This window comes from Mirounga angustirostris, unplaced genomic scaffold (genome assembly GCF_029215605.1).
Source record: "Mirounga angustirostris isolate CCGP_5_RB_7025 unplaced genomic scaffold, mMirAng1.0.hap1 SCAF_17, whole genome shotgun sequence".
Lineage (NCBI taxonomy): Eukaryota > Metazoa > Chordata > Mammalia > Carnivora > Phocidae > Mirounga > Mirounga angustirostris.
Genome location: NW_026991725.1, coordinates 56,512,645 through 56,525,498, shown reverse-complemented (window position 1 = coordinate 56,525,498; position 12,854 = coordinate 56,512,645). Strand labels below are relative to the sequence as shown.

The window sequence follows — 12,854 nt, the reverse complement described above, 5'->3', positions numbered from 1 at the left end:
GGGGGGGGGGGCGCTGGGCCTGTGAGATCAGCCTGCTTCTCTCCCCCCCAGTTTCCTTAGATCAGATTGGTCTCCCGATAAGGGGGTAGCCCAAAGGGAGTCTGGAAGAGACTTGAATTTCCCTTCCCGATTTAATCTGGTTTCTTCCCAGATCCAGTTGTGGTGACCGTAGAGGGGTTTGGCAGCCAGTGGACCCAGTCCACCCCGGGAAGTAGGCTGGCCTCAGTACCCAGGAAGACAGGAAGACCCAGAGTTCTAATTGCCCAAGCACACAGCTGCTCAGGAACAACGACAGGGTTGGGCCCCAGGGCTATCTGACTTCAACCTTGGTGCTCACCCTTGGGAGCAGGCAGGATGGCGGACACAAGGAAGAGGTGGGCTGTGCTTTAGACTTGAGCCAGGTTGCCCTGGATCATGACAGGCTGGGTCTGGGTCAGAGGAGGCAGCTTGGCTGGGAAAATGGCTGGAGACTGAACCCTGGGCCCTGTGGACTGGGGACAGAGCTAGGTGGCAGGGATGGGGTCCCACCGAGGTGCATAGAGATAAACTAGAACATTTGAGTATCTTGAAACTGGAAAGGCAGTGAGCTTCCTGTCTCTGGAATTATGCAAGCAGACAAAGGTACCCTTGGTGGAGGGCAGCCAAGAAGACCCATCAGAGGTCTAGACCCCCAGTCTCTCCTAGCCCCTGGCCTCAGTGAGTCATGCCATCCCAAATACTGTCTCGCTCAGACTCCAGATACAGCCTGTCTGGCCATGCCTTCTGAGGGAGTAAAATTACTGGTGCACTTTCAAAGGGGGGGGTGCCTTGGCCAGGAGAGGACTTGGGAGGCCCAAGTTCCAAGGGCTCGGCCTGTACATGCAGCTCTCTTTGTTCGCCTCCTGGAAGTGGCCGCTGTGGCCCAGTGACCCAGAACAGGAGCCATGGGGGTCTCCAAACCACATCTCCCCCCACCACCAAGTGGCCCTGCTCTGGGATCCACCCAGGGATCCAGATGAACTTCTCCTGGGGAGCACAGAGGGATCTGGCTTCTCCTCAGCCATCTTTCATCCTGTCCCCCTACCCCAGACCCTACTGCCCAAGCAGGAGCCAAGCACCCAAGAGGCCTTGGGAGTCTGGTGACTTCCCTGAAAATCCTAACAGCCCTTCTCAGGGAGAGGAGTGGGTGCTGAGTAGAACCTCTAAAGACCACATTTTCCAGAGTCAGGAATCTGGTCTGGTTTTTCACCCGTTTGCTGTGTGACCTGGAACCACTTACTTCCCTTTTCTGAGTCTCAGCTACTAGATTGGAAAATGAGAATAACCCTTCCCACAGTCACTGTGCAGAGGCAGGTAAGGTGTGTTGGAGTCAACATCACAGCAGAGCTGCCCCACTGTTCTTTAAAAATGAGTTTACCACATATGTAAAGAGCATGGTTCAATAAATATGCATGTCATAACTGCAGGAGTGAAGCGAAAGAGGGTAAGGCAAGGTCAACAGGAGCCCTGCCGCCCAGACTAGAAATGCCAATTGAAACTGAAGCCCGGCCATGAGGCATAGTTGGGGTGGGGGGTGCTTTAAATCTTTGCAACCAAAGGGACAAAACTTCGCTTTGCAGCATCAGATTACCAGGGCAATTCTCAACGTGAGAGTGGGGAAAGACGGGATGGGGCGACAGTTCTTCAGGGAAACCTTCTCTTGGTGGTTCCTCCCCCTAAAGAGCCTGAGACCCCTAAACAAGCCCCCCAGGCCCCTCTTGGTCGGGATGATCCGAACTCACACAAGGAGTGTGTGCCAGGGCACTGAGGGGCACAAGCCATGGTGGGGGGCCCCTCTGCCCCGGTGTGCCTAGTAGGGGGCAGGGGTCCCAGCCTGGCCAACCGTGATGCTGGCAGGCCGTGTCTGCCCGGGGAAACAACCTTTGAGCGCTTACCAGAATTAACCCATGTATTCCTCCCAACAGTCCCAGGGGGACTGGGCTGCTCTTCCCATTTGACAGATGAGGACACCGAGACCCAGGGAGGTAAAGCGACTTGCCCACGACCTCACAGCTGTTGCCCCTGATTTCGTCACGGTGCAGGCTCCTCACCCAGGGCCTGGCAGCGGCCGGAGACCCAGGGGAGTTGGGGCGCCGAGCCAGACAAGTCCCGCCCCCGCGGGCCGCGGCGCAGCCAATGGGCGCCCGGCCCCGAGTGGGGTGACGCGGCGTCAGCGCGAAACTCCCGGGAGCCGGGCCCTGGGTCACATGCGCCGCGCCCGTTCGACCCGGGGGGTGGGGCGGAGCCGCGGTGCGGACTGGCAGGGTCTGGACCCCTGGGACCAGCTGGGCCGGCTCTTCTCGGCCAGGCCTCCAGGCCAGACACCTGGCTGGGACCGCCGCCAGGTGTGCATCCGGACACGGGGGCGGGGCTGACGTGGGACGGCCCCGCCCCCTGCCCAGGGCCCCTGTGGGCCCTTGGCTCTCGGGACAGGAGGCGCGCCCAGCTCCCAGAGGCGGGACTCCGCTCAGCTCACCCAACTGTGAAATAGGGGCACGCATCTCCCCCCTTACCTCCCCAGACGTCTTAGGGACTGACAGGCATCTGTGGGTTCCGAGACATTTGGGGCGGGTGTCCAGCCCGGAAGCGGGCAGGGCCTCTTTCAAGGCTACTCGTCTTGGCGGAGCTCAGGGGTGGGTAGAGGGGCAGGCACTGGAGTTGCCAGGGCTGCTGGCACCGGGCAGGAAGGCTGGGCTTGGCCACCCATACGGAGACCCCTCCCCACTCCAGGAGCCCCCCTGCAACCCCGCCTGCCCCCGATAATCCTTCATTTCTGCGGTAGCTAAGCTAGGACCTGCCCAGGTTATGGCCAAGGGGGCCAAACAGCACAGAGCCAGCCTGGAGCCTCAGTTTCCCCCCTTCTGGACCTAATGGAACCGGATGGCTGTTGACATGCATGATTCTGGTCCTTAGATGACCCTGTATTCTCATTCCAGGTTGGCCTCTGCTGTGTGCTGGGCAAATTGTTTCTAGCCCTCTCTGAGCTTCTTTGGGTCAGCTTTGCCACTCATGGTGGTCACCTCCAGGTTCATCAGTGAGTCAATTCAATAGACACTCCACCAAAGATCTGCTGGTCACCAGTTCTGCTCCTCTGTGAGGGGTGAAGCTGACAGCAATGAAGAATGAGGGGGCACATCTGTCCCCTGGGTGTTAACCGGCTATCTGGGGTGAGGCCAGGTGTAGATTGAGGGCGTGGGTTGAATTGGCAGCAGAGAGAATGGGGACCTCAGACATCCCCTGACCTCTACATGCCAAATCCAACTCTACATGTGTTCTGATTTTGAATTAATTGTCAAATACAGAAGATTCCATCCGAAGGCTGGATTTCTGGCTTTTCTTGGAAAATGGGAGTATTGAGCAACACGGGGCTCAGCAACTGGAGTGCCCCTTTAGCCAGGGCTGTGGGCATCCCCACTGTCCCTATCAGTCCCTGGGTATCAAACCTGGACCACCCCACTCGTAAATGAATATAAGAAAAAGGCCCCTGCAGGTGTTGGGCTTACCACCCGTGATCCCACTTTATAGATCGAGGGAGTATACACCAGAGAGGAGCAGTGACTTGTTCAGACACCTGCAGGGGAGCCTGCCACCCCTGGTAGGATGCTCTTAGAGTGGACATGGGGGTGGGGAGGAGATGGCACCAGGCAGAGGAGTCCACTCGGTTTCCAGAAACATCCCACTGACCCCCTAGTGCCGAGAGCAGAGATTTTGCTTCCTGGGATGCCGAGGGCCTGGGCTTGGAGGCCCTGGCCAGACTCCTCTGAGGGCAAGACCTGGCAGAGGCTCCTTGGAAATAAACTGGAATTTCTGGGTGACTCATGCCTATTCAAGTCCTTTTGTTCTGCCCACCTCTGGTCCCTGGGGACCTTAAAGAGACCTTTTTCTTGGAAAGGAGGTGGGCTGGAAAAAGACTCTCCTCGGGTGCTTCAGTGTGGGACTAGCGAGCAGGGGGACTGTGAACCATGATAAGACCCACAGTGTTCCCACATTGCCCCCTCCAGATCTCTGGAGAAGGCAGCTATCGCTGGAAACAGCTCCTCTCAGGCTCCAATGAGGGGAGGCAACCAAAGGTTGATGAGGGAGCACTGAAAGAGGAATCCAGAAGCTTGTCTCTGTCCAAGTCTCCACCCCTCAGTGTGCACTCCCATCTCTGGGCCTCTCCACTCACACAGTGGTGGCCATCTAAAAAAAAATTTTTTTAAAGATTTTAAGTAATCTCGACACCCAACATGGGGCTCAAACTTACAACCCTGAAATCAAGAGTCACAAGCTCCGTGTATGGAGCCAGCCAGGTGCCCTGCCTCCTCAGATTTCATCTTCCCTCTGCGAACAGTCTGGTTTTTCAGAGTGGGTTCTGGAACTTTGTTGGAACTACTGCGAGAGCAATACCCTCTCTCTGCTAGTGGAAAGTCAGCCTGGAGCTGCAGGCGGCCCTCAGTCAACCACATGGAAGAGCCAACCCAGAGGAAGCAGATTCCTAACCAAATCCCTAAGCATCTGGATCCAGCTATGCCTGAAGCTGAACTATCAGAACTTTTGTTGCATAAGCCAAGAAATTCCTCTTTCTGATTAAATCAAACATCTTTTTACCACAACTTAAGCTCCAGTATAGCATCTCTAAACAAGGAATTTGGGCCACAAACTACCTTTATCTTGGACAAAGAGATCTTGAAACTACATAACTTTACTTCAGCATTTCCCAAATGTCTCTCTCCACAGAACCCCTCCTTTTTAGGAACAGCTGTTAAGGTACTGGGGAAATGCATCTTGGCAAGTGGCTGCCAGGGATCTTGCGGTCCCTCCGAGGAGGCTTGTCTGTTAGGTCAGAGTTGCCTCACCACCCTCCCTCCCCTGTGGCTGGCCTGCCCATTGCAACTTCATGCAGGCAGTTACTCTGGGCCTTGGCTGCTCCCTCAGAGCCCCCACCCCACCCCGTAAGCTCTGGAAGAGGGCTCCAGTGCTTCCTGGCTGCAGAGTGTCCTTGATTCTGGGAACTGAACCAGGCTATGAGCTCTCTGAGGGGAGGACTCAAGCAGCCCCTCCCCTCCAGCACCAACCCGGCACAGCAGGCTCTCAGAAACATGTGCTGAAAGTGGACGGGGTGTCCTGGCAAGTCCACAGCGCTTATCTCAGGGCCAAGCCACTCTCTACAGGGCAGGAACAGAGCTCAGGCCTCTTTTGGCACCCACGGTGCCTCGAACAGGGCCAGGGGCGGAGAACGGGCTCAGGATCCATGCCTTCTATTCACCAGGACCGGAGACTGGGGGGTCTCCCACACTTCGGAGGCCCACTCCCACACTCCCCTTGCTGTGGGAGCCTCTATCTCATTCAGATTGGCCAGAAACAGGCAGAGCCTTCACAGATGTCCCTAGAGCCCATTGAGGCAACAGGCTCAAGGGAGCTGGGTGCTGCTGCATCACCTGGGCTGGTGATGGTCCCAATGTGGCCCCCAATCAGGCTCCCACCCTGCCTCCTATGAGAAGGCAGGGCAGCCCCCTCCTGAGTTCTCTCCCCACAGGGCTGGTGTTCCAGGTGGGATAGGATGGCCTCCCCTGCTGCCCACCCCTCCATGGCCATGGCCTAGGAGGCCCAAGGTCTGGGTTGGAGCGTTGGCCCCATTGCCAAGCCCTGGGCAAACTTAGTGAAGTGGGTCTTCCCAGCCCTGTCTCTTCACCTGCACACAACAGGTTAGGTAGACGTCCCTGCAATTTTTCCCAGCTCACCTGGGGGCTTGAGGAGCCCACCATGCTTGAGGTCCATCCTCGAACCCCGGAGCCTGTAAGGATTAAAGGGCTCCCAGCCTCCTCTGAGCCACTGAAGACTTGGGCACCACGTGGCCCCCACAATGCGCCCCTCAAGGGCCCCTGCGCCTCTGGGCCTGCTGAGGCCTGCATCCCAGAGGACCGTGGCCTGGCAGCAACCCCAGGGTGGCCAGCTCGCAGGACAGGTGGAGAGGACAGAAACCTTTTAAATTTTTTTAAGTTTATCTCCACACCCAATATGGGGCTCGAACTCATGGCCCCAAGATCAAGTCGCATGTTCCACAGACTGAGCCAGCCAGGCGCCCCCAGAAACCTTTTTAAAAGGGAGAGTGGGTTGGAGGGTGTGGGGAGATGGGGGGCGGAGATTACTGATGAAATGCTCTAAAATTGATTGTGGTTGATTGTTGCACAACTCTTGTGAAAAACTAAAAACTACCCAGGGGCACCTGGGTGGCTCAGTCAGTGAAGCACTGGACTCCTGATCTCAGCTCAGGTCTTGATCTCAGGGTCGTGAGTTCAAGGCTCACACTGGGCTCCGTGCTGGGTGTGGAGCCTCCTTAAGAAAAGCAAAAACTAAAAATAAAAGCTACTTAAATCGTGTACCTTAAATGGGTGCATTTTACGCTATGTGAATCCTATCTCGAGAAGGCGGTTTCTAAGACTGGGGGTGGGGGGAGGGGGTTCTTCGAACAGCACGTCTCAAATTCAGTGCCCAGCACAAGCCGTACGGATAATTCGGAGGATGCCCAGCCAAGTTCGGGCAGCCTGGCTGAGGGGGGCTGAGGCGGTGAGGCCGAGTGCCTGGGACCCTGGAGGAGACACGGGAAGCAGCACAGGCCCTGGGAGAGCTCTCAGGCAGAGGCCGTGGCAGGTTTCCAGCTGCTACAACGAACACCCCGCAACCAGGCTGTGTGCCCCAGTACAGCGGAACTGGGACCAGCATGGGGATTTTCCTCTAGCCCAGACTCCCCTGGCCCTGCTCCCGCAGCCTGGGCACGCTTGGGGGGCGGGGGAGAGTGGGGCAAGCTGCCCAAACTGCTCCCTCTAGAGGCCCCCCCGGTGGCCCCCCTCTAAGCAAGGGGCCAGAATGGGCAGGCCCTTTGGACCGTCGCAGCCGACTCCACAGAGATCACAGAGTAACAGTTTGTTCGTTTCTTTATTGTGGAGTATTTTACATGCAAGAACCCAAACTAGAGAAACAATATCTGGAAGGAGAGCCAGTGGGTGGATGGACGCGCTCAGCCTTGAGGGCACCGACCCGCCCTCCAGACCCGGCTCTGCCCGCAGAAACGCACAACAGCAACAGAACGTCAGACTCCGGGGACAGCTGGACAACAGACACGACACAGTTCTCTCCGCGGTAGCCCCCAACGATCCTGAGGCCCTCGCAAATTAAGTGCAAACTTTAGGAAATAAATCTCCACCCCCCGTTCCCCACATGAGAGGGTTGACAGCTGTCCCCGGGGCTGCTGGCTGCAGGGGAAGCCCGGCGTGGACCCCCCTGCACAGGGAGGGCGGGAGGTGGGCACCGGGAGAGGCGGGCACCGCAAGGGGCGTCTTCTGGATGCGCACACGCCCTGAGCCACGGAGGCCAAGCTGAGAACGCAGGACTCCGCATGGAGCTCTTTCCCAGCAAGTCCACAGTCCCCCTCAAACCGTCCAGAAGGCTGGGCTGGACTGAGTTAGAAACGGGTGTACGTGGAGGCAGAGTGGGGGTGGGCGGCAGGAAGGAAGACGAGGAGCAGGTGTGTGGGAGGCCGAGCCGCCGTCTGCCCCACGATGCTGGAGGAGTCCAGGTACCTGCTGCCCCCGGGGCCATCCAGAGCCCTTGCCACCACTCGCCCAGGTGGGGAACTTGAGTGACAGTGCAGGCCCCACACCTCCCCAGGCCCCCTTGCTCTGGACCCCTGGGTGAGCAGGGGAAGGGCAGTGAGCCAAGGCAGACAGCATGGTCGCTCACACTGATGGGGCTGACAAAGACAGGAGGACAGACAACACACCAACAGTCACCCTTCCCTCTGGCCCACGCCAGCAACAAGCCCTGTCAGCTCAGAAAGCCCTTGTCCCGTGCGTGCTGATAAGCAGGTGGGTCACCTCTCGGCCTGGCCCCAGTCGGCCTGCTCGGTGCCTCAGGCTCCCGGACAGGGACCACTTTGGGGCAGGCCGGTCAGAAGCCCACCAGTGCCCTGGGTCACTGCTGCCCACTGGCCCCAAAGGCAGGCAGGAAGCAATGGTTAGTTTTCTCATCTTAGCACACAATGAACACAGAAAAGTTCAACACATCCCCAAGAAAATATTTTGACAAAATAAATATTTTAACCTATAATCAGGTATAATTAGTGCTTATAAGGAATCCCAGCAATAATTTAGTGTAATTAAGTACATACCGTATCTGTGATTTCTAACACTTGTGCAGAGGCTGGTGGCTTGCGAGGGTCTCACTCTCCTGGGGCGTAGGCACTGGCCAGCTTGCCTGCCACAGCTCTGCTCCCCTCCCTAAGCACGTAGCCCCAGGGCTGTGCTCCCCAGATGGAAGGCAGCCAGCAGTCATGTGACCCCTGGGGACAGGAAGGGCTGAGCAGCACCCCCTTAAGGCCACCTGGGCCCCTACTTGGCTTTTTGGGCAGGCCTCAAGCAAGTGTCCCCTCAGCGTCCAGATAGGGGCAGGTTGCCTCTGGGCCTGACATGTGTGGGTGACAGCAGGAGGGGCAGCTCCAGGCCGGGAAGGCAGGGGACACTTCCCTGTGTGGGCCAGTGCCTTCCTATCAGCTCCCAGGTCCACCACCACCTGCTGCCCGGGGCTGGCCTGGTCTCTCCATGGCCAGCCTGGAGTTGGGGGGCAGCTCTGGACCATAGGTCCAGAGCAACTGTGCTGGGGTCTCCCCAGGCAGACGCAGGCCTCGGCTTCACTCATGCCAGGAGCCTCCTGTCCCCTCAGGACCCCGTTCTTGTGGGGACTTCCCTCTCTACAAGGCAGGGAGGCTGCTCTTCCCTCGGAGGATGCTGGGCTCAGTGGTTGTGGGTTTACAGCTGCCGCAGGCCTAACCCCCGAGGCCCAGCTACAAAGGGGGGCCCCTGGCCCTCACAGAGACTAGTGCTCGGGACTGCGCCACAGGGCGAGCAGCTGGGTTGCTGGGTCCAGCTGGACCATCCCAGCCACCTTCTCTGCAGCTCGTGTCAAGCTGTCGGACTTCAGACGTCTGAACATCCAAGCGGGCCTCAGGGGGCTCTGCCTGGGAACCACGTCGAGGAGAGGTGTGTAGGCAGACTGAGGGGCAGGGGTGGGGTGGGAGAGTGGAGGGCATGGCACTGACTGCCCGGGAGGGCAGGGCCGGAGTCAGGCTGGCTGAGCTCTGAGAGGAGCTTCCTGCATGTCCTCTGAGGACCTGGAGTGTGACCTCCCCAGCTGGTCCTGCCAGACAGGCCCCCAGCCAGACCCCAGGCCTCTCAGGAGGAAGCTGAGGTGCGCAACTGGGCATGGGGCTCTGGGCCGGGCAGCGCCTCGCTCTCCATCGGAGGCGTCCAGGGCCCGGTCCAAATGCTTCTCCCAGAGCCCGAGGCACCGGTGTCAGCCTGTGTCCATGAGCTCCCTGCTCCAACTGCCAGGTGGGAAGGGCTGACGGCACGATGGCTCACAAACCCACCGAGCCTTCCCAAGCAAGCCAGAGCAACTCCTCCCCAGGCGGGGCCCTCCCCAGATAGAGACAACCGCGTGAGGGCAGCGTGCGGCGGGCATGGGGCAGTTTGGTTTCCAGTGGTGTATCTCAGTGGGAGCTAAGCCGTGTGCCTCTTGACCACCCTCCGTGGGGCGCGTGCCATCCTTGCAACTGCCCTTGGCTCTCCCTCGGCACACTAGGAGCCTGCAGGGACCCCTTGGTCCCGGGCTCAGCTGCTGAGCCGGCTTGGGCGGGCGCCTGGCCTAGCAGCTTAGTGATGGAGAGAGGGTCAAAAGGACGAGAGGCCTCACACACAGGCACCCACAGAGCCTTCTAAAGTGCCGAGCACGCCAAGTGCCACAGAGTGACACGCGTCAGGGAGCAGCATTCCAGGGAGGGAGACCAAGTCCACAGGTGCAGACAAGCCCTTTCTGGAACGGGGCACGGGAGGGTAGGCCGGTCCAAGGAGACCCGCTGAGGCAGGCAGGGGTGGGGCACATGGGGGAAGGGGCTGGAGTCTGACCCCCTTCTCTGTGGGAGGGGGGGACTGGAGAAAAGACAGTCCAGGTGTCTCCTCAAGAAATGGTCCCATGGCCTGCTCTTCTGGGGAGGACATATAGGCAGAGGGAGCCTGTGGGCAGGAGGGGCGGGGGTGGGGACGAGCGCCTCTGGTTGCAGCGGGGCTGTCCCACCACCCAGACAGAAGAAGGTGGCTGAAGTTGGTCCTGCCACGTGGGAGGCCTGGGAGCAAACACAGGGGCGCTTCCATGGAGACACAGCAGTACAGGACCGAGAGGGGACTGCAGATGGGGGGCGGGGGGCCAGTGCCTCGTTTGGACCGGGGGGACAGGAGGTGACCTGCTGTCTGGGGAGCCGAACCGTAGACCAGCTCACAGGGCAAAGAGGGCGTCCTCTGATCGCTCTGGCTTCTTCCGGCCGGAGGGGTTTGAGGCTGGGGCTGGGGCGTCCCCTGGGGGCGAGGGGAGGCTGGGGACCATTTCGGCAGCTTTGGCTCTTTCTTCCAGGAACTTATCGAATTCTGCAATACAAAACCCGGGCAAGGGCCAGGATTGGCAGGGGGTTAGGCCCGCAGCGAGGCTCAAATGACCACATCCCACCTGCTCCCCTTGGAGTCTCCCTCGCCTGTGTCAACAGGGGTCGTGCCCTCCCCCGCCCCGCCGGTGAGTTCCCACCCTCAGCGCCCTGGCCTGAGCTGCCTGAAGACCCAGCCTGGATTCCCTCCTCTGCCGCCTCCCAGGCAAGTGGGAAGCCTGGTTGCCGGCAGGTGGTACTGGGGGAAGGGGGAGTGAGGATTCCTGCCCCACCTTCAAACTGGAGCTTTTCCATTCTCCCCCGCAGCACTGGGGACAGGACAGGGCAAGCCGGAGGGGCAAGTTCCTACTTAAACTTGACAGAGAACATCCCCCGACCAACTCTCATCCACCACGCAAGGTTCTGCCAGTGGAGGGGGGCTGAGCAGATGGTCTGGCGGTGCAGAAGAGAATGGGGTGGGGGTGAGACAGGAGGAGCATGACGGGACCTGACCTATCATCCCCTGGCCCCACAGAAGAGAGGTCACAGGACGCCAGGCCTGAGAAGTGCCCTCTGTGCCCTGTGGACATGGCACGTATCTTGTCTCTTGGCTGGATTGAGAATTTGGGGGGAGGGACAAACTGGTTAGGACTGTAGGTCTGGGGACCATGCTGACCTCAGGTGGCAGCCTGGACCTACTCATCACTGGCTCTGTGACCTTCTTAAAGTCCTACGTTCTTTCCGCCACTTCCCTGGTCAGCACAGGGCCTGGCTGGGGCAGAGCAGAGAAGCCCAGGCCAAGCAAGGACGGGCACCAGGAGATGCTCTGGCAATAGAGGCCCCGAGGCGAAGGGGGTACCAGTCCCTGTGCACCCCAAGACCCCCGGGCAGGAGAAGCCAACGGAGAGTGGGGAGCTGGAAAGGTGCTGGCCAGGTCGTACCTTCACTCGTGACGCCTTCCTCCAGGTCATCGCCCTTCTGCGGGAGGAGCAAAGAGAGCAGCATTAGGGCCCCACCCTGGCCACACTGAGCTAACCCTCTCACCTCCCCTTCCTGGGGTCCTGCAGTAGTCAAGTACTGCTTGTGGAGACCCGGAATCCTTGTTTTTCAAAAAGCGAAAACGAACAAAACCAAACCCCCAAACTGAATAGTTCTCGGCTTTGATCCTCCAGAAGGGCCAGAAAGAAAAATCAAAAAAAAAAAAAAAAAAAAAAGGCACAGGTTGGTTCTCTGGGTTGGGCTCCGGGCAGGACCACAGCAGGCCGCTGCCCAGCCATGGAAATTCTCCCAGAGCAGGGGCCTCAGGGAAGCTGAGCCCAAAGCGTGCCCAGGGCCCCCTCAGGTGCCCATGTGCTCAGCAGACACATGGTTCTGGGAACACACTGTCCATGCTAACAGCTGGGAACTGCATGAGGCCTGGAAGGGACAGAGCCATGAAGCCCTGGGCATGCCTGGGGCTGACACCAGGCAGTCTTTGGCCGCTGAGTGCCATCCCACCAGAAGCTATGTCCCGCAGCCTCCTGTGGCCCAGATTCGGTCACCTGCTGCCGGTTTCTGAGAAGCCATGGACGCTCTAAGAGCTCTTAACAATGCAGTTTGTTTGGAGAACGCAGTGGTCGCTGGGAACAGGGAAGGGAGCTGGACGGGGAAGTGGACAAGGCCTTGAGCTCAGCCAGGAGACCTGGCTTCCTTCCTGGCTCTGCTATGACATGCTGTTCAGCCTTGCTGGAAGGGTCCCTCCCTGTTTCTGAACCCTCGGGCCCCCCTTGTGAGCTGAGCGCCGTGGTCCTTCCTGCTTTGCTTCTTTCTGCGAGAGGAGCTATTTCTTTTCCAGGCATTCCCTTGGGAAAGCGGTCAGGGGGCATTTTCTTCCTCCCCTGGCATGGCACCCGGGTGTCTGCCTTGCTGAGCAATGAGTGTCTTCAGAAAGCCTGGCCTTGTGGGGAGGTGGCCCCTTAGGGGGCTGTACCTTAGTGTAAGAGGGGGCCAAGCCTGCAGCCCCCTGCCAGCCAGGCCAACCCTGTGGTTAAAGATGCTCTGTTCTGGGGACAGGGTCCCCTGAAGAGGGGGCAGCGAGGAGCAAGAGATGAGGTGTCTCCAGGACTAAGGGAGACTCGGCCCAGTCCATGCCCTTGGGCAGGCCGCTTCCCCTCCAGGAGTGCATTTCTTCATCAGCCCCCTAGCCAACAAGCCCCGTTCTGCCTCCCACACAGCCTCTGCCAATAGACGTGCTTCATAAGCAGCAGAGGGAGGGACCAGCCACGGCCGCCCTCCTTTCTTGGGACCTGCTGCCACTTGCAGATGCATGATATCCTCACCTTCCTGTCCTAGCTCTGCGGATAAAGACAATAGTCTCTAGGGCAAGGGTTCTTTCAAATCCAAGCTA

General features: G+C 59.1%; 1 protein-coding gene across 6 annotated transcripts in view; it reads right to left on the bottom strand.

Moving 5' to 3' along the window:
- Positions 1-6,922: 6,922 nt before the first annotated feature.
- The window catches only part of TOM1L2 (target of myb1 like 2 membrane trafficking protein), a 119,708-nt gene continuing 113,776 nt past the window's right edge, over positions 6,923-12,854 (bottom strand). For 5 of the 6 annotated variants that reach the window (XM_045889723.3, XM_045889724.3, XM_045889725.3 and 2 more), the window contains 2 exons: positions 11,410-11,446; positions 6,923-10,475 (listed from right to left, as the gene is read on the bottom strand). In XM_045889723.3, the coding sequence (XP_045745679.1) occupies positions 10,327-10,475; positions 11,410-11,446 (186 nt within the window). In that variant the 3' untranslated portion in view covers positions 6,923-10,326. The remainder of the gene's footprint in view (positions 10,476-11,409; positions 11,447-12,854) is intronic. The other variant, XM_064582999.1, reaches the window with a different exon arrangement.